Raw genomic sequence first — 26,304 nt, 5'->3', positions numbered from 1 at the left:
GGTCATTATCTCACAGTATGTGAGTTTGAGCTCTGCGTTGGGCTCTGTGCTGACAGCTGGAGCCCGGAGCCTGCTTCAGATTCTGTGTCTCCCTCTCTCTCTGCCCTTCCCCCGCTCATTCTCTGTCTCTCTTTCAAAAATAAACAAACATTAAAAAAATTTTTTTTAATGGCTTAACCCTCAGTGAGTGTTGACTGTGCTCGGCATGGTCCTGGAGTTAACAGTTCATATGCAGTAGCTTATATTCAAGCCACAGACAAACTAATGAAGTGGTATCATCATTCCCATTTCACAGACTAGGAAACTGAGGCACAGGGAAGTTAAGGACTTGCTTAAGACCACATAGGTGGCAGAGCTGGGACATGGAACTATACACTCTGGTTCCAGAATCTGTGTTCTTAACTCTAAGGAGTACTCGGTAATGGTGGGGTCTAGGTTTTGTCTCCTCTGAGGCCAGGCCTAGGGCTCAGAAAATGAAAATAAATGTTTCCAGTGGGTCTTTTAACTTGCGGATCAAAGGTAAGACCAACTTCTTTCCTCCTTTCAGGATCTATCAAAACTCAAAACAATAACAGTGGCAGCAGCTATCTTTGGGAGTTTGCTTCAGGCCACGACCTCTGCTACCACGATCCCTACATTTAATGAGAAGACACTATTTTATCCCCATTTTCCATGTAGGGCATGAAGGTCTGAGGTTAAGCAACTTTCCAGCTGCAGAGCAAACACATGGCAGGGCTGGAGTTCAAACCCTACAGGTCTGACCCCCAAACCTAAACTCTTACCTTCAGGCAACATGCTTCTGTGCAACGACCCCAGAATAACAGTGACCTCGTTAACTTTGTCCAATAATGCAGATTTTATGATCAGTAAAATGGAAGTTGGACTGAACTTGCCAATTTTCCAAGGAAAAATATAAAGTAAACAGGATTTCAGGAGGAAAATCAACACGTGCCCAAAAGAACAAACTTGCAACACTCTTGAGTAACCTCATTTGCGTTTAAAGGAGTTGCAGCTCCTCACAGGACTGCCGGGCGGGTCAGGAGCTTCAGGCCCTCTGCCTGGTAAGGACCCCTGGGCCAAGATGAAACGACAGGCTCCGCGGCCGTCTGCGCCCCCTGGTGGCGAAATTCAGAACTCAGCAGCCGGGCTGTGGACCAACGCAGCTTCCAGAAGGGGGAGAGGAAGGAGCACTGAATTTTTTTCAAGTCTGAAGAGGGCCTTCTGCTCTGGGGAGTCTGCTCCAGCCCCCTCTCAGCTCAGCTCCTTCAGGAAGCCAAGCACCACCACGAGCCACAGGCCCTCCCTACCTGCCAGGCACAGAGCCCTTCACTGCACCACCTCTTTGAGCCCTCTGCACTCGGGGCAGGCGGCTGCTCTGACAACCCCTTCATTTTACAGGTGTGACAACCAGTTTTATGTGTCAACCCAGCTAGGCTATAGGTCCCAGTTATCCCACCACACACCACTCTAGGTGTTGCTGGGGAAGGTATTTTGCAGATGTGACAAAGTTCATAATTAGTTTAATTTGAGTGACATTATCTTAAAACTTGGGTTCAGGGGGCGGGGTGGCGCACAGTCAATCAGCTGAAAGGCCTTACAGGCAAAGCTGAGACTTTGGTGAGGAGGAAATTTCACCCGTGCACTGAGGCTCTAAGGCTGGCCTTGGATCTCAGACTTGCAAAGGCAGCCCTGACTACTGTATAAGCCAATTCCTTGCAAGAAATCTCTCGATCCATAGCTCCCACTTGTTCTATTTCTCTAGTTGAACCCTGACTAACACAACAGAATGGCGAGGCAGCTGAGCTCAGGTGGAGGGGCCTGTCCAAGGTCACATGATTGGCAAGTGGAGCTGACGGGTGCTCCCCGGCACCCACAGGAACCCCGCATGCCCCACACCCAGTCATCAAAATCCAGCCGCGGCGACGGCATATCACCTCCCATTGCTGATGGAATTCTCATGACCTCTCACGCATCTCCTTTCCTTGTCCATCTCCATTCACCAGGCAGAAGAATCCTTCTGAGATCTAAGATCAGGCCCTTCTTTCTCCGCAGAATCCCTAAGTGGCTCTTTATCTCACTTATAGTGCAAGTCAAAACCCTTGAAAAGGCCTATAAAGGCCTACATGCACTGTGCTTCCCCCAACCCTAGCTACTCTCTACTCTCACCCCCTACCACCCCACCTTCCACTATTTTCCACCCTAGCCACGAACCCCCCTAACATGCCTTGAGCAGGCCAGTGTGCTCCCGCTCCAGGGCCTTTGCACTGGCTGTGCCCTTGGCCTGGATGACTCTTCCTCAGGAAACCATGTCACTTCCTTGCTTCCCTCTAACGGGACATTTTTTTCCTCCTTAATATTTATTTTTATATATTATTCTTATTTTTCTAAATTTGCATCCAAGTTAGCTAACATATAGTGTAATAATAATTTCAGGAATAGAACTTAGTGATTCATCACTTACATATAACACCCAGTGCTGATCCCAATAAGTGCCCTCCTTAGTGTCCATCACCCATTTAGCCCATCCCCCCCCCCCCAAAACCGCTCCAGCAACCCTCAGCTTGTTCTCTGCATTTAATAGTCTCTTATGGTTTGTCTCCCTCCCTGTTTTTATATTATTTTTGCTTCCCTTCCTTTATGTTCATCTGTTTTGCATCTTAAATTCCACATATAAGTGAAGTCATATGATATTTGTTTTTCTCTTAGCATTCTGACAGGACATTCGTGTGTGTGTGTGTGTGTATATATATATATTTCACTCTGCATTCTAATAGGACATTCATAAATATATATGTATACACATACATAAAATATGCACATGCATACGTGTGTATATACATAAATGCATATACATATATGTACATATACATGTATGTGCATATATGCATACATAAAAATAGATATAGTTTATCACCTCAGCAGACTACAAACTCCTCAAGGGCAGAAAGGCACATCCCTGTAACCTCAACACCTTACACAGCACCTGGCATACAGCTGGTGCTCAATAAGGTCTACAAACAAGCCATACTTGGTCCTGCTGTTCCTCCTTTGCACAAGTACTGTCTCTCGATTACCAAAGTTTCCTCTTCTCTGCCCCCAACCAGAAAAACCACTCCTCTTCCCAGATAACATCCCCTGATTTGAGGCTGCAGTGAGCTCTCTTTCCTGACCTACAATGTTCATTCATGCACGTATGAACTCCTTGGCCTCAACAAGCACCAGGGGCTTCCCTCTCAAGGGGGTGGGACACAAATAATAAACAAGAAAACCCACAAATAATTAGAGTGTGGTCAGTGATGTGCCGGGTGATTTGAAAGGGCAGCTAACACCGGAGAACTGGGGCTTCTCTGAGAGGACAATTAAGCAGAAATCTTAAGAAGGGGTAGCTATGTGAAAGATCAGGGAACAGCATTCCAGGCAGAGGGAACAGCAAGTGCACAGGCTGTGTGGAGTGAACGAGCTTATGTTTAAGGAATGGAAAGTGACTGGTATGGCTGAGCAGAGACTGCTGAGGTTGGAATGTTGGGTGGTGGGTGAGCTAAGGAAGGTCCGAGCCTCGGGTGGGGCAGCAGGCAAGGAGCTAAGCACACAGGGCTTTGTAAACTGGGATAAAGGGTTTATTCTGGGTGGGATGGAAAGTCCTTGCGCAATTTAAGCAAAAAAGCACATGATTTGATACTTGCTCTGAAGAGCTCTCTCTAGCTGTGGTGTGGAGAACAACGCAGAGGGCAAGGGGGAAAGCAGACAGGCCAGAGAGGAAACTGGGGTCTTCCTGAAGAGAAAAGAGCTTCTACCAGGGTGTGATGGTGGAGAGCGGGTTGGCAGGGGAGACAAAGGCAGGGGTCAAGAGCCACTGCTTGCTGCTGGGCTTGAGCATCAGTGTGGGTGGTGGGATGGGGAAGATGTGGGCAGGAGCAGGTTCTATGGAGGGAAGGAAAGAGCAGAGAGAAGTCTGGGCTACACTGCCAGTTTTAAGGTCATCAGTCCTGCCTCCTCTAAGAGGCTATAAGCTGCCTGAAAACTTTCTTCCTGTTGCCTCCACCTTCTTCAGGCCTGGCTTCAAGCCTTGGCTCTGCGCTCAATAAGAGACCCCTCCAAGGAGGAGCGGGGCTTTGGGGACTAAAACGTGAAGTGTGATGAGCAGGGAACAGCAGCCACGTTCTCTATGCAAGCACTGCCGGCTGGAGTGTGACTCTGGGAAGCTTCGTGAGCTTTGCTACAGAACAGGGTGGAGCCCTGAACATGGACTCAGATCCTTACTCTGCCACAGACCGTGGGCAGCCACCCTCTCAGAGCCTGTTTCTCACCAGTAAAATGCGAATCCCACCGCCCACATGCAATGAGCCTCTGGGCAGCAAATGAGAAAACATATGTGAAGTTGCCAGCCCATGGAAGACGCTCCTGGAATAATCGTAGCTGGCATGCTGGGAGAGCTTTCTAGGTTGCAGGCAGTATCCTAAGCATGCTTACATATATTAGTGTACAACCTTCATTATAACCATATGAGGTGTGTATTAGTCAGTGTTCTCCAGAGAGACAGAATAGGATGTGTATATATATAGAGAGAAAGGTTTATTTTAAGGAATTGGCACACGTGAATTTGAAGGCTTGGTGAGCCCAAAATCTGATGGGGTGGGCTGGTAGGCTGGAGATTCAGGAAGGAGTTGTAGTTCAAGTCCAAAGGCAGTCTGGTAGCAGAGTCTCTTCTTATGAGAAAAGTCAGCTTTTGTTCTTTTAAGGACTTCAACTAATTGGATGAGGCTAACCTATATTATGGATGGTAATCTGCTTTACTCCAATGATTTCATCTCATCCAAAAAAAAAAAAAAAAAACCTTGACAAAAACATCCAGAATAATGCTTCTCCAAATATCTAACCACTGTGGCCTGCCGTTGACACATAAAATTAACCACTACAGGGGCGCCTGGGTGGCTCAGTTGGTTAAGCCTCCTACTTTGGCTCAGGTTATGATCTCACAGTTTGTGGTTCGAGCCCCGCGTTGGGCTCTGTGCTGACAGCTAGCTCAGAGTCTGGAGCCTGCTTCAGATTCTGTATCTCCCTGTCTCTCTGACCCTCCCCTGCTCATGCTGTCTCTCTCTCTCTCTCTCCCAGAAATAAATAAAACATTAAAAAAAATTAACTACTACAAGGTGGGTATGAATATTGTCCCAAATTTACAGAAAAGGAAACAGGCACAGAGAGGGTAAAAAATCCGCCCAAAGTCTCAGAGGAGAAAAGCCAGACTTGACATTCCTGCTGTCTGGCTCCAGAGCCCACACTATTAACCATGACACTTAAGTGGCCATTATCATAAGCAAGCCAACGTAAATTAAATTTCTCTGTCCATCCTCTTCCTGGCCTGAGAGTGGAAGGCAGAGAATCCAGGGAAGGCTTTCCCCAGGGTGAAGCAGCCTGGGTGGGGCCCTGTCTTATTTAGGAAGCAGTACAGAGCCGGAGCCTTGGAGATGGAGGTTAGGGGGACCTGAAAGGTTATCCGGTCCAGCCGTGACGTTATAGGAGGAAACTGAGGCCCAGAGTAGAGAAGGGACTCGCCCAATGTCTCAGGGCTTCAAAAATGAAGATGACGATAAACTTATACTTGCATAGCAGTAATTATGTTCTAGGAACTATTCCACGTGAACTTGTTTAATCTTCTACATGTGAGGTAGATATTATTGTCATCTTTGTTTTAAAGAAAATGAGGAAACTGAGGCAGAGAGTTTATGAAACTTACTTAGGTCATACAGAGCCAGAATTGGAGCCCAGGGTCAACCAGTACACTACAGATCTAAGGCCCAGGGCATTTCTTGGGTAGGGGACTATGACAGAACACAATCCCACATGTGCCCCTCCTTCCCAGTTCTCCCTCCTGGGGCTCTGACTGCAAGTGACAGCTGAGGCCAGATGCAACTCCTCGGTTCATAATGCAGCCTCACCCTCTGATTCATGCAGGACATAGCCACCTGAACCAGTGGGTAGGCATACCTGAGACAGCCCCTGCCCAGCAGACAGGAACATCTCGTCCCATACTAGATGCCTCCCAAACAGGACCATGAACACACATGAACTCAGACTCTACCCAGATACATCCCCAAACACCAGCACACACACTTATGCACCCTAAGAGTCAACATACCCTTCCAGCACACAACTATGAAGACCGACACACATACACACGACCCCACATACACCTATGCCCCCAATACATAAACAAGGACACAACTTTCCTGGTCCCAATAACATATAAGCAAACACTTGCATACACAAAACATGCTAACCCATACTCAGAAGCACACACACCATACCCCTACACACACCTACCCCAATTCATATTTTATCCATCATACATGGGCACACACACCTCTACGGTGTGTAAGAAATCTACTAGCCAAGGCATTTCAATACAGATATCTCTCCGGAGCCAATAACGTGAGCCACGTGTTTATACATACTCCCACATCCCTGAGGGCCAGAACCCCCAGATGGCTGCCCATCCCCATAACTCACCACTCCCATACGAGCAACGCATATGCCAACACAGATGATAGCTCAAGTCTGCCGCTCCCTCCCCCCACCGCCCCGCTGCTAAACACACAGCCTTAACTCCTAGGGACCACCCTCCCCCTAATGAACTACGTACCACCCCCACCTAGGCATGTGCAAAATCTGCCTCCTCCACCCAGAAAGAATCTTCCTCTGACCCCAGTGGACAGCGTCCAGCACACAGTGTCCGAGGACTTGCCCCGCTTCTCTTATTCTCACCCCCTTCACAAACTCCCTGTGGGACCTGGCACCCGTCAGGCCAATGCCAGGGCCGGTCCGCCCCCTTCCATCCAGGCATCAGGCATCAGCCGTCACCACGCAGAGCCCCCACCCCCGCAGCAAGGGGAATGCGCTCAGAGCTGGGGGAAGAGGGGGAGGTTTGCGTTGCAGGCGTTAAAACCTCATAGTCACTCAAGTACGACCCCTTTTCTGTCCAGGATCTCACCTTCGCACGGGGAAAACCCTGCGTCTCCGTTAACCCTCTCATCACCACTGCACCACAGGAAGGACCCAGGGAGAAGTCACAGCAGTGCCCAGCAATAGGCACTGCAGCCCGGGGGTGGGGGGTGGGGTAGGATCCGGCTGCCAGGGATGCGGGGGCCCTTCACATGACACCTCCACAACCCCATACACTCACCCCCACTCCCACGAGAAGCTGGGAGAACCTGAGGGGTTCGGAGGGAGGAGAAGGTGCAAGTACCAGAGAGCTTAGGGGCCATGGGCTGGGGAGGGGGGCACGTGAAGGGAACACATGCCCCGCAGGACAAGGGCGGGCGGCAAGGACAAGCCCCAGAAAGTCTGCTGCAGGATCGGAGAGGGGCGAGCGCAAAGCGCGAGGGGAGGTTGGAGGGAAAAACGCCCGGAGGCTCCCTTACCTGATTTCCTCTTGGAACTGCCATAGTCCCTGAAAAAGAAGCAACAACAGATAGACATGGTTAGGGACGGGCAGGGACGCGGGACTGCGCGGCTGCGGCTGCAGGGCACCCACGGGCCAGCTGCTGTCGGTCCCCCGCGCCACGGCTCATGTGATCCTAGCGGCCCGCGAGCCGCGCGCTCCGCAGCCGCACGCACTGCGCGCCGCGCCTGCCCGCAGGTCCCGCGCCAGCCCGCCCCGGGCGCGAGCCGCCCGCCCCGCCCCGCCCCGCCCGCCTCGCCCCGCCCCGCCCCGCCGCCGGCACCCCTGACCCCGCCCCGCCCCCGGCCGGCCCGACGGGAGGGGCTGGGTGGGCGCCTTCCCCCTCCTCGGAGGGTGGGGGAGGGCGGGCCAGGTTCTCACACACTTCGTAAATCGGGAAACTGAGGCCCTGGGGGGGGGTCCCTGAGAGCCAGGCCCTGGGGGCGCTGGGAGCCTGTTCCTCTTCCCTGGAGAGGGGAGTGCTCCCCCTCCCATTTCTTTGCACAGCTTGCTCATGCCCACTCAGACTTCAAGTCACGACTGAAATGTCACCTCCTCAGCGTGTCTTCCTCAACATCCTCCCCATCTCATCTCCCACGGGCCTCCCATAACTGCAGATTTGTATGACCTTTTGATTGAAGTCTGCCCCTGCCCTAGACGCAAGGCTCCCTAAGGTCACCCTGCGGCTTGTTTCCTCCTGTTACATCCCCTGGGCCTGGTGTAGGTGTGGATATGTATTGGCTGTGGGATGAATATTGAACAGACAGGTCTTTCTCCTTAAAAGCTCAGGCTGGGAAACTGGAGATTCAGCAGGGGTAACTGCCAGGTCAGAAAGAATGGGTATGGAAGTTGAGCTTCTGAGTACTGGGTTCAAATCTTGTCAAAGGCAATAACTCAACACCTCCCAGCCTTCAATAGTCTCTTAGCCTACCAGGGGCTGGGGCCTGCCCCACCCTCCAGCAAGGAATTAACTCTGGATAAGGCTGTTTCTGAAACCCTGTCTGTCCTTGCTGCCGCCTCTGGCCCCTCCCACAGCCAATTCCATTCACCAATCCTCAGGGGAGCTTCTCTGGCCTCAGATGCTGGAGGTTCTGTCCAGTGCTCAGGAGAGGCTGGCTGTGGGTCTATCTGGAGACTAGCGGAAATGCCTTTATTTTCCCAGGGGGTGTGTGTGGGGGGGGAATCAAAGAAAAATGCCAATTGCTGGACTTTGGTCTAAGCCAACTGGCCAGCTAGGTCTGCCAGCTGGAAGGAGGTGATTTTGTGGAAGAAGGGACAGCAGGTTCACAAGAAAGACAGTCAACCTCATAGAGACTCCCTGAGATTCTGATTCTGAAGGTCTAGGGCGGGTAGCCTGAACTTCTGGCGAGTTTGTTAAAGCACCAAAGTGATTTGCCTGCACAGCTAAGGGAAAGGGGTTCTGCCTCTCCTAAGTTTTCTAAAGTTTGGACTCAGACCTCAGGGAATCAGAACGCTGACTGGGGCTGAGGCCCAGGAACTTGCATGTCTGAACCCTCCCTCCTACCTGCCCATCTTGCTTGAGAACTTCCTTATTATTCCAAGCTTCTTTCAATCCTCACATCCATACTAAGAGGAAGGTCCTATCACACCCATTTTATAGATGAAGAAACAGAGGTTCAGCCACTGCCAAAGACCACCCAACTTGGGAAAGAGCAGTGGTACATTCACCCATCAGCAAGAATGAAAACTACAGGGTGGGTGGCGTGGAGGAGGATCTGTTGAATCTCCTCCAAAAGGAGTTAGGAAGGTGGGGAGTTCCTATTTGCTCCCCAACCCTGACCTGGCAGTCCAGGCACGCTCATTCCCCTAGGGCAGAAGGGAAGACCAGGTGAGACTGTGTCCCTGAGTGCCTGGCTGGGCCCCTCGAAGCCCAACTGTGGGGAGAATTCTCAGGGAGGGAGAGGAGAGCATTATATGGTGGCTACGTCCTGCTTAGCAGACTTGCCACTCCCAAAGAGGAATTCATGTCTCAGGCCTTTTTTACAGAGTGAGGGAGGCCTGAGGAAGGGCAGCAACCAGAGGACACTCAGGAGCCGTCCCTCCCTGACCCCCATTTCCCTGCTGGTCCTGCAGAAGAAGCCTCTGGCCCTGGGACCACAATGGCTCACTGACCATCTGCTGGCTGCCAGTAGTCCAGACAGGGAATGACTTCTTCACAGTGATGGCCACCTTCTTCCTCTCTCGTTTGTGCAGCTGCACGCTGTCCAAGATTCTCATTGAGCTTGTCAACAGCACCAAGAGGGGAGGCAGGCAGGTCATTATCAGGGGACAGGGGAGCACACTGAGGCTTGGGAGTGGGAGGCGGGGCATAATTCACAGGTGCTGAGTGCCTCTTCTGTCCGTATGCCCAGGTCGGCAATACTTAGCTTGGTCATTCAACAGGATCATCTGGGGGACTGGTTACAACTGAGGACATGGGGCACCCTCTTAATCAACCACACAGTCTGCACCTCTGACCAGCGTTGGCCAAGAGCTCTACTCCTTCACTACAACTTGACAGGTAGGCAGGAGTGGTATTGGGGGCACTGCAGTTCCTGTGCCCTTGTCTCAGAACCCCAGCCACCGTTTAGTAAGAACAATGTGCTTGCAGGGCCAAAGAAGCTTCCAGACAGATCCCGGGCCAGCCTGTCCTTTAACCAAAGTATAAGCCCTTCCCACCTGGACATCCCCCCACCCCCACCCCACACACACATAGGAGGTGTGGCTTCCGCGGTTTGCAGGTGAGGAGAGCAAAGCTTAGAGAAACTAGACAACTTGTTCAAGGTCACAAAGTGGGTAGGCCAGGCTGGAGTTGGGCACTGAGAACCCAGGCCTTGCTCTGGGGCTCAAATCCTTAAACACTGCCACCTCCAGAGCAGTACGTGCGAGGACGGAAGGGGAGCACCAGGTCCTGAGGACCTGAGAAGCACAGGGATCGACGGAGTGTTCTGGCAGTGGCCAGGCTGCGACTGAACGATGGGAACGGCAGGCACTGGAATCCTTCACACAGCACCTGGCTTCCAGCCCGAGCAGGCGCGGCCCTAATATGAAACCTCTTGCAGGTGTCGGGTTGGGCAAAGCCGTTTCATATTTTCAGCTGCTGAATATGGCTGGAACTCCCCCATCCGTCACCCACCAGGCAACTCAAGATCCCCTCCCACACTTGCCCCCCTATCTCCAATTCTTGTCCTGAGCTGGTACTGACAGCCCCCACCCTGCCAGTGATTCCACTCTGGTAGGTCATAGTCTAGCCTCCTTCCAGCTTGCTGCTGAATCACTACATCCCAGGGAGCCACAGGAGGCAGAAGGGGAGGGGGAGGCCAGTCTCCCTCAAGTGTCGCCAGAAGCTAATGTAATTGCAAAGGCCTCCCTGGCTGTGTCCTGATGAGGCTCCACCAGCCTCATCTTCAACTGGTCTGGAGGATGACTAAGACCAGAGTACAGTGACCAGCCCTCCCTGGCAAACTGGGGCTTGGGGGTTTCAGGGTCAAACTGGGAAAATCCCCAACTGGGACAGATGGATGACCACCCTCTGGTCCACAGGTCTGGCCCGGCTGGGGAGAGGGGTGGAGTCCCTCCAAGCCCGCACCACACCCCTCCCTTCAACAGGAACTCCTGAGGCCTCCCCATTCCCCTCCCTCACAATCTTAGGATATCAACAGTTCACCTCCTGGCCCTGCTCTAGGATGCCCAGTGAGGATGGGTTCTGGAAGCAGACAGAGCCCCGTTCAACCCTCCACTACTTGCTAGCTGGGTGGTCATCTTGAGCCTCTGTTTCTCTATCTGTAGAATGAGGATAATAATAGTACCAACTCCTTAAGATTTAGGGGAGATGAAATGTACCGTGTGCATAAGAGGGCAGGCATCATGCCTGGCGCGGAAAATGCCACATAAATTGTCTTTGCTATTAGTCTTTCATACCTGCAACTGATCCCACCTCAGTAGCTACCCCAATGGCCAGGGCCTGTTTAAACTTGGACCTGCAAGAGCCCTTCAGAAACAAAGGGAAGGGCCTTCTTGTTAAGGACCTCCCCATGATGATGGCAGCACAGCACCAAGTAGGGGTGATTCCAGCCTCATTTCCAGAGTTTGGGGCTTTTACAGACACAAAGCCAGCACTGCTCTCTGCCTGGCACGGTCCACCCGTGGAAAGCCCGTTTTCCACACACTGAACATTTGAACAGGGCTCATCTGGCAACAATCATATTTTCAGGGAGATATTACCCCAGGGACTGGCGTGTCTAGACTCACGTACGGGATGCCTTTAACCTCCCAGAGCGGCCTAGTCTCCCAAGACATAAAGGTCCTGCATCTTCATGCTAATAGCACCCAGGTAGGTCAGCTTTTTTTTTTTTTTTTTTCCCTTCCTTTTTCCCCCACTTTCAGTTCTCTTGGCCAGATGCTGCACTCCTTCTGTGGACACGCTAGTGAAAGGGCTGGGCTGGAGATAGCCAGGACCAAGAGGCTGGAGGCAGGGGGCAGGAAAGGCGGTTAACAATGCCAGCCTGCTGGACACCTGTTTTTGCACAAGCCTCTCCACCCTCTACCCTCCCTTGCAGGCATTTGACCTTCAGTGCTCTCAAATAGGCCGAGGTGGCGGTGATCCATTTTATGAAGGAAAAGACTGAGGTCCTGAGGGCTTAGGTGGTTTGCCCAGTGTCCTAAAGCTCAAGTGACATTCTGATGCAGTGCTCCCCCCGCCCCACACACACACTGGTGCCCACCAGGGAGTGGGCTGCAAGAAGGGCATGCACAAGTGGCCGGGGCAGGCTCTTGTTGGGGAACCCTGCCAGCCAGGGATCCCAGAGTGAGAGGCAAATTGAGGAAGTGCCGCTGAGGCAAGGGAAAGGAGAGGAGAAACCACCAGAGTAGCCGGGCTGGCTCTGTGGAAGGATGCCGAGTCCCCGCCAGGCAGAGCTCTGCGTGCTGCAGGGGCCGTACCCTCCACTGCCTGCCACCTCCTCTCCCTCCCATTCCCTATCAGAGTGCCCTGGCAGAGGAGGACACTCAGGCTCCTCCAGCCTGATGTTCTCAGCCTCCTGTCTGCTGGCTGACATTGGCTGCTCGGCCCAGGACGCCCATCTGCAGGGCCTGCTGCCGCAGGCAACTGCTTGCGAGGCCTGCTGGGTTGCCAGACGGCTGGTCATGGGTGACCGTGAGAGCCCAGTGGTCTCAGGGGTCAGGAGTGGGACCTAGAACACGGAGGCTGGAGTGAGGGTGTGCAACCGTGGCCAGGGGAGTGCCATGGAGCCCGAGACAGGAAACGACGATCTTGACTGCTGTTCTCCACCAGTAAGCACACTTTCACTCCTTCAAGGAGCTGCTGTGCAGCCCTGGGAAGGGCTGTGCAGGCATAGGAGAAATAAGACATGCTCTGGCCTGCAAGTTTGGGGTGAAGTTGGGGGAACAGAACTAACCAACACAGTGAGAAGGCTGACATTGTGAGGCATTCCCAGAGACACAGGAGTGGTTACGCTCCAAGGGCAGAGAAAAGGGAGCTCCACGGCTGCAGAACATCTAAGACAGGCTTCCCGGAGCAGTGTGCTCTGAGTTGAGCCTTGAAGGGGAGTATCTGGATCCATGGAGAGGGTACAGAGTAGAAAGGTCTGGAACCAGGAACAAGCAGCTCCAAACAGGAAGAGTTGAACTGGGTGGGTGAGCAGATGGACGGGCAGGGAAAGGCTGGGCTGACGGGTGGGGCTGGGAGGAAGCTGAGGTCCCTCTGTGAAATCCAGAGGATTTCAGAGCCAGGGAGGGATGTGATCAGAGGGTGACTGGAGGAAGATTTTTGTTAAGAGATGAGGCAGACGGTCAGGGGGCAGGATGGGGGAGAGCTAGTGACCGCCGCCATCAACAGACCCCAGGTTCTGGGCCAGCTCTGCGCCAGCCACATCAAATGAATGCTTTTCAAATGACAGGCTGTGACCTATTATATTAGTGACTTCTGAAACCAACTTAGTGTGTCCCAAGAAGCAGTTTAAAAAGATAGACAAGACGATGGAGTCGGTCATAGTGAGGCAGTTATTGTTTCCCGGAACTTCTGTTTCCAATGTCTACCTACTTACTCGTCTACCTGTACTTGTGATGGGAAATGTGGCAGAAAAGGTTTTCAAAACACTGACAAATAAATGCTCAGGATCTGTTTCCCCGTTGCTAAAACGAGGGTGCTCAGGTGCCCTCATAGCCTGTTAAATTCTCTGTGAAACAAGTAAAGTGGGGCCAGGAGTGAGTGAGGAGGTCTGAGTGAAGAGGCCTCAGGTCAGCTGAGGTCTGGAGAATGCTGGGGGATTTTCCCCGCCCCACTTAACCCCTAGCTGGGTTTCTGTTCTGGTTTCTGAGAGCTTTCGCACGGAATGGTCCCCAGGGGCAGTGACCTCCACGGAAGACAGACGGGGGGCATGAATGCCGTTCTTTGCCCCCATTTGCGCCCTGATCTAAACTGTGGCACTGAGGGCCCTTGTGTCCAACAAGAATCTGTCCTTTCTCCACATGATCAGTGTTTTCCAGGGTCCTGAGAATGAGCCCCATTGTGGCCATGTGGACAGTCCAGAGAGGCCGGAATTCCTGCCCTGGGCGAAGAAGCTGAATTCCTGGGGAGGGAAGGGGTCTCGGGCACTCCCCCAGCCTGAGTCCCAGGGAGGCCCGTGCCAGGGCTATCCCACACCCCAGAAACCTCCCAGCCTTGTGCTTATCTCCTGAGCATCTCAGAGCCTCTCTGCCGTGGCTCCATCTACAGCAGAAAGACAAAGCACTGTCTGTCCGTCCCCTCTGAGTGGACTCACCATTCTGGGCAAAGGCCCTGAGCGTGCTGCCAGCCCGAGGATGGCTCTGCTGTATCCCAGCCTCAGAGTACAGGGTTAAGAGTGTGAGTGGGGTGGAGCCTGGTGCAGCCATTTGCTGCTTTGTGACATGGGCAAGTTACATATCCTTTCTATACCTTCAGTTGTCAAAGGGGGATACGGATATCCTACATTTGCTGTGGGGATGACCTGAGATAATGTGCAAAGCTCTTAGATCAAGTGGAGAGGACCCCTGGCCAAAAGCCTGGCTTCACAGCAGGGGCCAGATTGAGTGGGGATGGCGGCCAGGATAGAGGACTTGCTGGCTGGCCTATTCATGGGTATGGGCTTCATAAGAACCTGGCTCCATTGCCCAAGGGCCCAGCTCAGGACCATGAGAACAACAGGCCTGGGTTCCCATTTGTGTGCAATCCAAGAAGTCCAGCCTAGATGCTGACTGACAAGCCGGCTGTGGAGGAGGGGGGAGGACGGAGATGCAGGCGCAAAGCTGGTTTCCTAGAGGGGAAACGAGGCTGCTCAGCCCTCTGGCCACACGGTGCTGTGAGCCCCCCACAGGCTCTGGGAGCTCCTGCTCTCCTTGCTGCCTAGCTGTGGGTCTCCCTGGACTTCTGGGGACTGCGTGCGAGACCTGGGGAGCCGCAGGACAGTGAAAAATGTGGTGCTGGGGTTCAACTGCAAAGTTCCTCGAAAGAAGGGCACAGGGGGGTCTTGCGTATATGCGGGCCTTCCCGGTCTCTGAGAGCATCGGTCTGTCGGCCCCCCACCCATCCGTGTCTGAACTGAGGGGTGGCAGAGACCTGGTCTTGTGTCGAAGCAAGGGCGGTGGGAAACAGAGTTCTGCCCTCACAGAGTATACTGTCTGCGTGGATTGACATGACAAACACCCAGGATAAGAGAACATATAGTCACTTTGTGAGGAAATGTCCCAAAGCCTAGTCCAAAGGATTTGTTGTGGGGGAATTCCCGGGGAAGGGGAGGTCAGAGTGGTCCAGGGCAGTTGGGAAGGGATGTCTAGAAGAGGGGGCTCTGGAGCTACCCTGGAAAGATGAATATTTAAAAGGAACAGAGGCAGGAAGGAATTTTGGGGTGGAAGGGACGATGTGAGCAAAGGGGCAGGGGCAGGCACAGATATGGGATCGTGCATGGGTACGCGTGTGTGTGCTGGGAGTGGAGGGTGAGGAGGCCCCTGGGAGGCTACCTGCTGGGGCACGGGGTGTGTGTGTGTGCAGGACATCCAGCTGGACTCAAACTAAGGCAAATGGCCTATACTTTAGAAACGTGGTGGGAGAAACCCAGGGATGATGTTTGCAATGTAAGATTTTCCCCACAAGGTGGCAGCATGAGCTCTGAGCCTGAACATCAGGGCTCCCTCTGGTTCTGCTCTTCCCTGTTCAGGCCTTGGGATGGGTACTTGTTTCAGGGCAGACAAGGGCTTTGCTCCCCAAGCTACAGTAGCCCCTTCTGCAGGAGTGTGCCTGATCTGTGGGTGTGCGTGTGTGGCACACACTGGGGCCCCACTGCTGAGCAGACCTCCGGGTTGCTACCTGGCAGTAAGGATGTGCACTCCCCAACCCTAGCCTGATTTCTAGCTGGGCCAAGGACTCTGTGCTTCCCACAGATGCCCAGGAGCCTGTCCAAGGCCCAGCTGTGCCTGTTCCTGCCTCAGTCTCCATGGGAAAGAATGCTCAAAGCGGGCCCCAAGCTTCTCCTAGGCATGCAGCTGACCTGCACCCTCGAGGAGGGCCTGGGCTTTTGGGGCCCACGTAGTGGCTTCTTACAGCAAGAGAACCCTGCATCTCCCAGACTTTCTTGAACTCCATCCCCATCACAAATGCGCAAGCACTGAGCACCAAGACAGGCCGGGCCCCTTTACATCTGCTTGACCTTGTCTCCGAGGCAGGTGCTTTGGGCCTATTTTACAGATGAGGCTCAGAGAGGTTAAGTAACCTGTCTGGAGCCACACAGCTAGCAGTGGGGAAGCAAGGCTGTGAACTCAGGATCGTTGGTGCTTCTGGCCTCTTTGTGCACCCCCTGCCCCCTTCCCTCTCTGGTGTTTCACAACCTTCCAGCCCAGAAAGCCCATTCTGATTTTGACCCCCAATAGCACTAAATATCCCAGTTTTGTCCCCAACACCTAGAGGTGCCCTACCTTGAGCTGCTCAATAGAGTTCTGTGATCACTGATGGAAATGGCCTTTATCTACACTGTCCCATCTGGCGTCCACAGCCGTTGGGTCTGTCGAACACTTGGGAGGCGGCTAGTATGAGCCAAGAACTGAATTCTTCATCTCACTTAATTCAAATTTTAATTTAAAAGGCCACAGTATATTACCTAGGACAGCGGACAGTGTGGCCTGGACCAAGGTGTTGAATGTGGCTCTGGCCGAAAGGTCCGTTTTGGCTCATGTGGAGGGGAAGCCTATGTGTGGCGCTGCCTGGACTCAAATCCCAGCTCTGCCAGACTGTCTGCAGCGTGTCTGTCTTTACTTCCACTCTGTAAACTGAAGAGGCCAGTAGGACCCACCTAACTGGATTGTTGGAGGACAAAATTAACACCTATGAAGTACTTGGTGCACAGTAGGCTCGATAAAGGTGAGAGAATGCCTGAGCCCCCAGCCCGGCCCACTGTCCCCACACCGTAGTCACAGAGCCCTGCACAGGCCCAGTGGTTGGGGTGACGGAGGGGAGGGGCTGCTGGAGAAGGAGCCTGGCAAGGACATGGGGAGACTGGCCTGGCTGGCCCTAGTGGGCCAAGGCTTGAGGTGCCTGTTTAGAGATAAGAAACCTAGGTTCAGGGGCTCCTGGGTGGCTCAGTGCATTGAGTGTCCAACTTCAGCTCAGGTCATGATCTCACAGTTCATGGGTTCGAGCCCCACATGGGGCTCTGTGCTGACAGCTAGCTCAGAGTCTGGAGCCTGCTTTGGATTCTGTGTCTCCTTCTCTCTCTGCTCCTCCCCCGTTTTCACTCTGTCTCTCAATAATAAATAAATGTAAAAAAAAAAAAAAAAGAAAAAACAACCTGGGCTCAGAGGGGTAAAGCCTCTTTGCCAAGGCCCTGTGGCTGCTGGGTGGTGGAGCTGAGTGGTCTGAGTCCCGTCTACATGTACTTGACTGTTACACTTTCCTTTGCCCCAGGAATCCTGGGCTGCTGGGCATCCCAGGCGCCTTGGGCCTCACTGATGGGAGGTGGCAGGGGTGAAAGCTGTGTCTGGACCTCCCTCGCTGCTGGGCCAAGCGGTGCTGCTCCACGAAGGGGCGGGTGGCTGCCACCCGCTAAGCATGGGTGCTGGGGACGCAGGACAGAGGGGCTCTGTGCCCGGGGGACTTGGGATGACCCAGGATAGTCTGGGGACTTCCCAAGGGTACTTCCTAAACTACTGCTTCCCTGGGCTGCGTGTGGGAGGACAGTCTGCCCAGGAGTCTTGAAAGACTGCGGCGTTATCCTGAGCTGTCATCCTGGGGACCTCTATCTCCCCAGTAAAGCCCAGTGGAAGTGCGGATTCCTTCAGAGGGTCTTCCCTCATGATTACGGGGGGTCAGCAAGTGTGGATGTTAGTCTGTATAAAATGCCCGTGTACTTGAATAGTCCCCATGTGGGGAGTTCACCCTGATGACTCAGTGCATTTCTCCTCCATTTGTGAGGATGGCCTCGATGTCCAGTGCTCCATCCCATGGCTGTGACATCACCCAGGTTGCCATGGAAACTACTGGGCCATCGTAGTGAGACTGCATGCTCTTCCTGACATCCTGCATTATGCATCATTGCCTCAAGTGTGTCCCTCCCTCACCCAGCTGGGCCACAGTGCCTTACTGCCTCCTTTGCCCGTCTCCCCTGTGGGCCCAGGGAAGAACAAGGGCACATGTGTGCTCAGGAGGTGTTAGCCATTTAAGTCGCTAGCTCGGTAGCGAGCGGAGATCTGAACCCAGTGCTGGCTGACTCCTAAAGCCAGTGCTTGGAACTGTCAGGATCTTGATCTTTCCATCCTTCCTATCAGCCTTCCCACCCTCCTGCTCAGAAGCCTCCAAGCCTGCACTCACAGGCCTCCGTCAGCCCAGGCCCTCTCCCTCCCCATCTGTCTGAGGTGTCCCCCAGGTAGAGATCAGGTTCCCCATCCTTCCCTGCACACCCCCACCCTCAAGGGTCTTGCTCTCCAATGTCCCCCTGCATTCCAGGCCTGCTCATCTCCACTGGGCCTGCTTGACCACCTCACACTCACTGACCGTCAGGGCGTACCTATCAGCCCCGGACCACAGGCAGCTGGCCCCTCCAGGAAGGCCTTCCTGAGAGGCACAACCTCAGGCCAGTCCAGTCTCCACATTCTTATTGCAGACACTCAGGGCCTCAGCCCCAGCCCCCCCCCACCCCGCCCCAGGGATGCTCCTCTGTCAGCCAATAGGCATTTGCCGAGTACCCATTGCACGCCTGGCCCTGGGGTCTCAGCATTGAATAGAACAGACTCATCCCCTGCTCCGGAAGGGGGGTGGTAGACGACTGAATAAAACAAACTGGGAAACTGGGTAAAGGCTCTGAAGAAGGGGACGTCTGGGTGGCTCAGTTGGCTAAGCATCGAACTCTTGGTTTTGGCTCACATCATGATCTCGTGGTTTGTGAGTTTGAGCCGCGCGTTGGGCTCTGCACTAACAGCGCGCGGCCTGCTTGGGATTCTCTTTCTCCCTTTCTCTCTGCCCCTCCCCCACCCCGAAAAACATAAACTTAAAACAAGAGCTGTGAAGAAAATGGAAAGGTTGCTGAGATAGAAAGGGAGGTCTGTCTGAGGAGGTGAGGATTCTAGGAGACTCTGAGGAGCAGATGGAATGGGGGGTGGAGGCCTTAAGGATGGGGATGGGGAGGGAAGCAGGCCTGCCCAGGCCCAGGCTGCCAGGAACCTTCTTGGAAGCCATCCTAAGAACAGTGGAAAGCTGCACCAGTGCTAGCTTACACAGGCTCTCGGGAAAGCCCCCCTGGCTGCTCTTCGGAGGTGGACTGCAGGGGGTGATGGGGAAGTAGGAGAGCTGAGGGAAGAAAGTGCAGTGGGTGCATAAAAGCCCAGCATCCCTGCCCTTGGGCGGGACCACCAGCTCTTGGTCAGCTCCCAGAGGTCCTGTGGTGAAGCCCCAGGGGCCCACGGGCATCTGGTTGATCATGAACTACTTTTGGCTGCCTTCTCTCCCCTGCCTTACTTCATGCCTTCACTGGTGTCTCCTGGTATCACCTCCCCAGTAAACTGCCTGGGCTCAAATCATCCCCAGGTCTGCTTCTGCAGGATCCTAAACTGAGATGCCTGTCTCTTCCTGTCTCTGGCATGAGGTGCCCCCCACATCTGCCTCCCAAGATCCTCACAGCCTGCCAGACCTAGCACATGACCAACACATAGTGGGGCCTTCACCCAGACATGCCAACGTGGGGATAGCCCACGTCCTCTGTCCTCCAGCTCTCAAGGTGGCTGCCTGTGGCCCTGCAGGGCTCTGTGAGGCTCTGACCAGCAAGCAGGTTCACAGGGGCCCTCTCTTGCATGGGATGGGGGCCAGAGCACTCTCTGCTATTAGCCTTGAATCCTCTGGCTTGGCAGGCATGGCCTTCTCTAATCAGGAGCCTGCTCCTGCGTGATTAGATCAGGCCTGACTACAGCCCAGCCCCTCCTCCCTGTCCATCAGGCCGCCTTTGATCTGAGTCTCCAGTAAAGGTTCAGCTCAGGCCTCCAGGTGCCCTTCTATGCGCCAGCATTCAGGATGCTCTGGAAATCAGCTGGGAAAGTTTCTGAAGGCCAGAAGGGACAGGGTGAAAACTGTCGTGCGCGTCCAGTTTCTCTGGGTGACCTTAGGGAAATCTTCAACACCCTGCCCCCCAGGAGAACCTGTCAGTGCAATGTGAGGGCGGGGCTGGGGCTGGAGGATGTCTGGGCAATGTTGAGCTCTGAGGGCTGGGACGGGGTTGGGGGGGTGAGTGAGATGCAGCCAGGGCGGTAGAGGCTGCTCTGATGGCTCCAGAAAATGCCGACTCACACAGCTGCACGCTGAGCAGTGAGTGTTGTGTGGGCACTGGCTGGCCAGGCCTCTGGCGTCTCCTTCAGCACCTATCAGCCCCTCAACAAAGGCAATGGCAATAATAGGTCCCATTTACTATGAGCACATGCCATGCAGTGTGCGAGACACTTGGTGAGCTTTACTGAGGATAAGAACCAGGCTCCCTCCCTCCACTGCCCAGACCCTGGCCATCTCTGCCACTTACCAGCTTTGTGAGTTGCATGACCTCTCTTTTCCTTAGTGGGTTTGACTATCAACTGGGGGAAAGAATGGTGCCCGCCTCGTGGAGAGGTGCAAAAATCAAGTGAGCTAAAACATGTAAATTGCTTTCTGGCCAAACTCCTGGGCTGCCTGGTACTTGCCCCGGTAGAAAGGTGGGCATCTGGTGGCCCAGCCCCTAGGTCTGTTGCCTGTGCCCACTGGCCTTCCGAGATGCCCTGGGGAAAGTAAGCACTAAGTCATGGTGTCGTTGACCTGCAGGGCCAAGCTGTGTATATACTTCCTGGGGAGGAGAATCAAGTGCAAGGTGGGCACCCTCACCCCTCCACCCTCAGCCCCCACTCAAGGGCCAGTCCACCTGATTGCTGTGCTGAGAAGGTGAAGCAGGCCTTGCCTGTGGGCTATTGGGCAATTTGTGCAAGGGCCAAAGCTGTTGGAACTACCAGAAAGTCTGTGATGCAGATCTGAATTTGGGAGGGTTTGAATCCAGCCTCTGACAATTACTAGCTGAGAGGTGACTTAACCAGTATGAGCCTAAACTTCCTCATCTGCAAAAAGAAGGCATGAATCTCACAGGACTATATTGATGGTTAAACAAGACAGATCAGGCTCGAGGGTCTGGCAGTTTTTGGCAGTATCCGCCAAGTCTACAGACATCTGCCATGACACTGGCAACTGTAATGCCCAATATTGCCACACGGTGGAGCCAGATAGACACAGATCCCATGAACTAAGCCACCCAAAGTTAAGTGGTGCCTGAACCCCAATCTACAGGGCTTGTGAAAGGGAAGGGTCACATAATCTGCAGAATGCTTGTCTCTTCCACATCTGACTATGTCTGTGTCTTTCATTACCAGAGCCACTAGCTACCACTCCAGATCCCAGTGGCTACAAGCTTGGACTATTGCAATAGCCAGCTGGTCCTGATAAGATCACAGACTGTCAGAGCCAGAAGGGACCTCAAATCTTCCCCCTCACCTGATGCTGAAGTATACAATGGGTTAGTGACTGTTCAAGGTCACTCACTGGACACTGGATGCTCCAGGCCCAACTTCTCTGGCCCAGCCCTAGTCGAAGCTGTCAGTCTCCAGGAAGACAGAATGCCTTTCAATTCCTTGTAACTGCCTCCCCCCTCCCCCCCTCCCCATTTTAGGGAATCTCTTGGACCTGACTGCCCTTGTCTCTCACTCGCCTTCAGTGGCTGGCTTCTGCCTCACTCTCTGCTTGAATGCCACCTCTCCAGGGAGGCTTCCCTAACCACCTCAAAGGGCTAGCCCACGGGTGAGGGTGGCCCAGCACCCATACAATCACTTGTCTCATTTCTGCCATCTCTGGTGGATTGGCAGCTGTTATAAGTCCCATTTTACAGGTGAAGAAACTGAGGTCTTGGTGTTTAAATAATTCCTAGGCCACAGAGCAGGTGGGGGAGGAGCCAGGGTACTAGCCAGAGCCTGGTCTCCTCTGTATCATGCCCTATGGCCTCCCACAGCAGGGAGCCAGGCCCTGCCCATGCGGTCTCCCCACTCAGACCACGGCCTCTCCGCAGGGAGGGCTGAGCTGTGTCCACTTCCATGGCCCTGTGCCTCACACCACGAAGATGACCAAAAATGCTCGAATGGTGAATGCCTCCTGCCTTGTTGCCAACAGAGGAAGCCCTAGTCTGGGAGGCCGAGGACCTGGGTTTGAGGTACGGCTCTGCCATGGACTCCCTGTGGAAGCAGCTAAACAGCGGCCTGGTTACAATGGAGGGGTGATAATTACAAGGGAGGGAGCACCAAGACACCTTGAACGTGACTAAAGCAGGACCCCAGGACTCCATTGGGAGGTCATCCTATGGCCTTGGGAGCAAAGGAAGGGGCCCTTGAGGGCCTTGGGCACCTGCATATTGGGACCGTCCTCCTGGGGCTGAGGTTTCAGAGAAACACACACACCCCTGGACCCCTTACCTTCCCTATCCCATCACCTCCTTTCCGCTCCTGCTTGAGCTTGAAAGCTGAGACCCTGTGCTAGACTTTCGTGAAAACAGTCTTCTCTCCCTAGACATGGCCCACACAGGCCTTTGCTCTGAGCCAGGGATTGAGGTCGGCCTCCCTCCTTTTCCCACCCAGCACGACAGCGGGGCTCTCAGCAATCCTTGTTCCCCAGAGCTGATGCCCTTTCAAGTGGGTTGGGACCAACATCCTGTGGACACCTTCCTGCCACCTGCCTAGGTTAAAGGGGGCCACAGCAGGGGGTGGACAAAGTCTACTTGCAAAAAGTTCTCTGCGTTCCCACCCCCAGTTCCCAATGGACCTACAGTCCCTATGTCCAGCTGGCCCTCTTGCAGGTCAGTATAAAGAACCTATTTGTGCAGCTGCCAGTGGCAGAGGGGCTGGGGGGGGGGGCAGCGTGGGCCACGTCCCTGGCCAGAGGGGTGCTGGCAGCGCCTGCTGGCAAAGGTCTAACAGGGACTCAGCAAAGTAGAGGGCAGGTGGGTGGGCTTTCCACCCCGATCCCCAGGCCGCCAGTCCCCTGGGAAAGGCCAGCAACACGGATGCCTTGGAGTTCCCACAGCCAGCGAGCTGTCGGGCCGGCTGCCCCCCACAATCGGCGCCGATGCTGGCGACCATTTCCATTCCTCCAGCCTTTTCTGAGTGGCCACTCTGCACCCAGGCCTGAGCTTGTGGAAGAAAGGGAAGGACAGGAAGTCCCTGTGAAGGCGCTGTGTTGGGTCAAGCACTCTCAGGGTACTTGCACGCATTACCGCCCTAGACTGCCCCCCACCCCCACTATCCCGCCACACGGGTGATGCTGGCCACTTTGACAGGTTTAAAGATGTGAAGTGACTCATTCAAGGCCAAAGCAGACCTAGATGTTCTGACAGTCTGTCTCTGGAATTCAGTTTGACTGTTCAAAATTTTGATCTTGTGTCAGCCTTGAGCCTTAAGTCCAAGTCCATCAGCCCATGAGCTCCTGGCACATAGTAGGTGCTCAGTGGGTGCATGCTGAGGAGGGAAAGCACGGCAGGGATTCTATCTCCACTGCTCTTCCCTGTGCCTCCCAGGGAAGAGGAAGAGAAGAGGCTAAGTACCTACTGTGTGCTCCGCACATGTCTCGTTCCATTCTCAGCTCCCGGCCGGGTAGCTGTGACTTAAGAGAAGGCTCTGCCATCAACCCGAGGTCACTCTGTCATCAATCAGCAGGGAAACCTGGGTTCTACTCAAGACATCAGGAGTCAGACACAAGCAAAGCAGTGAGTCTACCTCCTGAGCAGGCCTGACCTGGAATCCGACCAGGACCGAGGGTGGGCGGGGAGGCGGGCGGATGAGGGAGCCTCTCCAAATTCTCAGGGGCATCCTGCCTGCACCACCCCCACACTCTGTCTGTCTTCTTCCTGGGTCCCCGAGGCAGGGCTGGCTAAGTCCCTTCCGTCCTCTTGGACTCTGTTTTCCCCAGGGTAGGGCAGCCTCCGTGGCCTCCATCCCTTCCAAAATAGAAATGGGAAAGGAGGCAAGGAGACTACAGAGGAGTGCCTTTTTGTGGGTCTGCGCACCCACCCCAGCCCCAAAGCCTCTGCCCTGTCCTCCGTTCCTGGAATCTTTGATCAGTGCCCTCTGTGTCAGCCCCCACTCCAAACCCAAACCCTGTACTGGGCCTGGGTCGGGCCTGTTTGTGGGATAGCCTCCCTTTCTCCCTGGTCTGCCCAGCTGTCCTATGGCAGGTGACAGGGAGACGGGGTGGACTCCCAGGCCAGATGGAGGTTGAAGCTCTGGGCAGGCTGGGGCAGGGACAGTTCTGACCTGATCTGGCCATGGGCCCACCCGCTTCTTACCCCAGGTCCTTCTGAACATTGGGCCATTGTTCCAGGCCACAACAGTGGGTGGCTCTGTGGCCCTGGGGCTGAAGAACAAAAACCTGTTTAGCAAGGCACTGCTCCTCCCATGCAAGTTCAAGAATTCGACCAGGATCCTGGCTGGTTTCATGGGAAGAAATAAGCTAAGGGGACAGGCCTGGGCCTAGAGCTGAGAGGGGGCAGTGGGGAGCAAGAGACCCTCAGCTGGCTTGTGGGTCCGCCCCATGTCCCGGGTGCTGCTGGGTAGGAGGGGACCCTGCTGGCCACATGCTGCAGGCTGGCAGCAGACGGACCAGTGGGAGGCCCAGCAGCACAGTCTGGCCTCTGTTTCCTTTGCTGCAACACGGGGGGCCACCCTGTGGCATGAGGTATGCTCACGCTGCCTGTGGGCTCGGGTGGAGAGCAGAGGGCCAACCACAGCTGGGCAGCATAAGGAGGGTGTGTCACTGTCCTGTGGCCATGAGTGACAGCCCAGCTCCCTGCTACTGTGCCCTCCCGACGCAGTGATGGTGCCAGCAAGCTCCGGCTGACTGTGTGCCAGCCGGTCCAGGCACTTTGGGTGCAACCCTTGGGGTCCTCCCAGCAACCCTTGGGGCTAGGCACCATCATGATTCCCATTCAACAGACAAGGAAACCGAGGCACAGAGAAGCAAGAGGCAGAGCTGCCCAGTCATTGCAGAGGGGTCAAGAGCACGCTTCACTCTGCCTCCGTGACAGTGGGCAGTTTGGTTTACAATCTTGTTTCAATGGCCTCAACTTTGTTTGGGCTCAGTCAGCATTTACCAGGTGCCAGGCCACGGAGATGGGAGGCCCCCGTGGTGGGAGAGACCCATGAACAGACACATGTGGTATGGTTAGTGCCCCTCCCGTGGCAGCCACGTGCAGGCTACAGGGAGGGCTTTCTGAAAAGTGTGAAGGTTGAGTAGGACTCAGTCCTGTGGTGGGTGGGGGTGGGGCAGGAGATGTGTCAGGTGGCAGGGGCATGGGTTCGGAGGCTGGTGACTCCTGGCTGCACTCTGGCGACGGGAGCCTAAAACTGAGGGCAGGGCTGGTGGGCCAGGCGGCTGGAGAGATAAAGGCAGTCCACAGGCCTCTGCAGGGGCCTCGCCCATCTGCTGCCGGCCCTCTCCCTCCCTCGCAATAGGCCTGCACGTCAACCCAGGGGTCTGCACACGGGCCTCGCAGAGGTCCCTTTGAGAACCTTTGGGTTCGCTGTTTCAACTGGATGAAAATTTAAACTTGCAAAATGAGACCTTTGTTGGGTCATGTGGTTGGCTGGGCCATGAGTCCCAAGCCAGCCTGGGCGTGCCTTAGCTCCCCTTTGCCCTCGCTACCACCACATGGAAATCAGAGCACAGGGACCCACTGCTTGGGGGCATCCTGTGCTTGTGGAGGCCAGACCAAGTGACACCTGGCCCCCGGCCCAGCGGGGTGTCAGTCCTCACACAACAGAGCCCTGAAGAGTATGTGTGGCTCCAGGCCTGCCGGTCGGCCACCTGCACAGCCGGGGGTCATCTCGGGCACTGCCATAGCTTCCGGGAGGCCAGGCTCAACTGGTTGTCAGAGTTAAGGCTCAGGACCACCCAGAATTGGAATTCGTCCTGTGTTGAATGCCCTCGAGCTCCAGGGGTGTGTCTTTCTCTGCCTCCTTTAGTATTTGGTGACTAAGGCCATCCCTACCCCAAGCCGGCCACACCGCTGCCCCAGAATCCAGAGAAGAGGCCATAAAACATCATCACTAGCTTCTCTTGCCCGCTCCTGCCCAATGACCCCTCATTACCCTGGGGCAATGGGCTGGGGGGAGATATGCTTAGCTCCCTCCAATGGTGGGGGTGGGGAGGAGCTGACAGAAAGGTGCCTCCCTTTCCCAAGCAGGCACCCCTGTTCGAGGCCTGCCTCCCTTGCTTCTCAGCTGTGTGGCCTGGGGCATGCCATGTACAGCTAGGGCCTCTGTCTCCCCCTCTGCTAAAGAGGGCTAATAGTACTGACTTC

General features: G+C 54.6%; 1 protein-coding gene across 3 annotated transcripts in view; it reads right to left on the bottom strand.

Moving 5' to 3' along the window:
• Positions 1–26,304, bottom strand: part of SH3PXD2A (SH3 and PX domains 2A) — a 239,107-nt gene that overhangs the window by 78,237 nt on the left and 134,566 nt on the right. For all 3 annotated transcript variants that reach the window (XR_005530468.1, XM_039243944.1, XM_039243943.1), the window contains exon 6: positions 7,419–7,447. Coding sequence is in view for 2 of the 3 variants with exons in the window: in XM_039243944.1 (XP_039099875.1) it covers positions 7,419–7,447 (29 nt within the window). In the remaining variant the exon portion in view is untranslated. The remainder of the gene's footprint in view (positions 1–7,418; positions 7,448–26,304) is intronic.

This window comes from Hyaena hyaena, unplaced genomic scaffold (genome assembly GCF_003009895.1).
Source record: "Hyaena hyaena isolate Hyena2069 unplaced genomic scaffold, ASM300989v1 scaffold_233, whole genome shotgun sequence".
Lineage (NCBI taxonomy): Eukaryota > Metazoa > Chordata > Mammalia > Carnivora > Hyaenidae > Hyaena > Hyaena hyaena.
The sequence above is the reverse complement of the archived record's forward strand: the minus strand, read 5'-3'. Positions and strand labels throughout refer to the sequence as shown.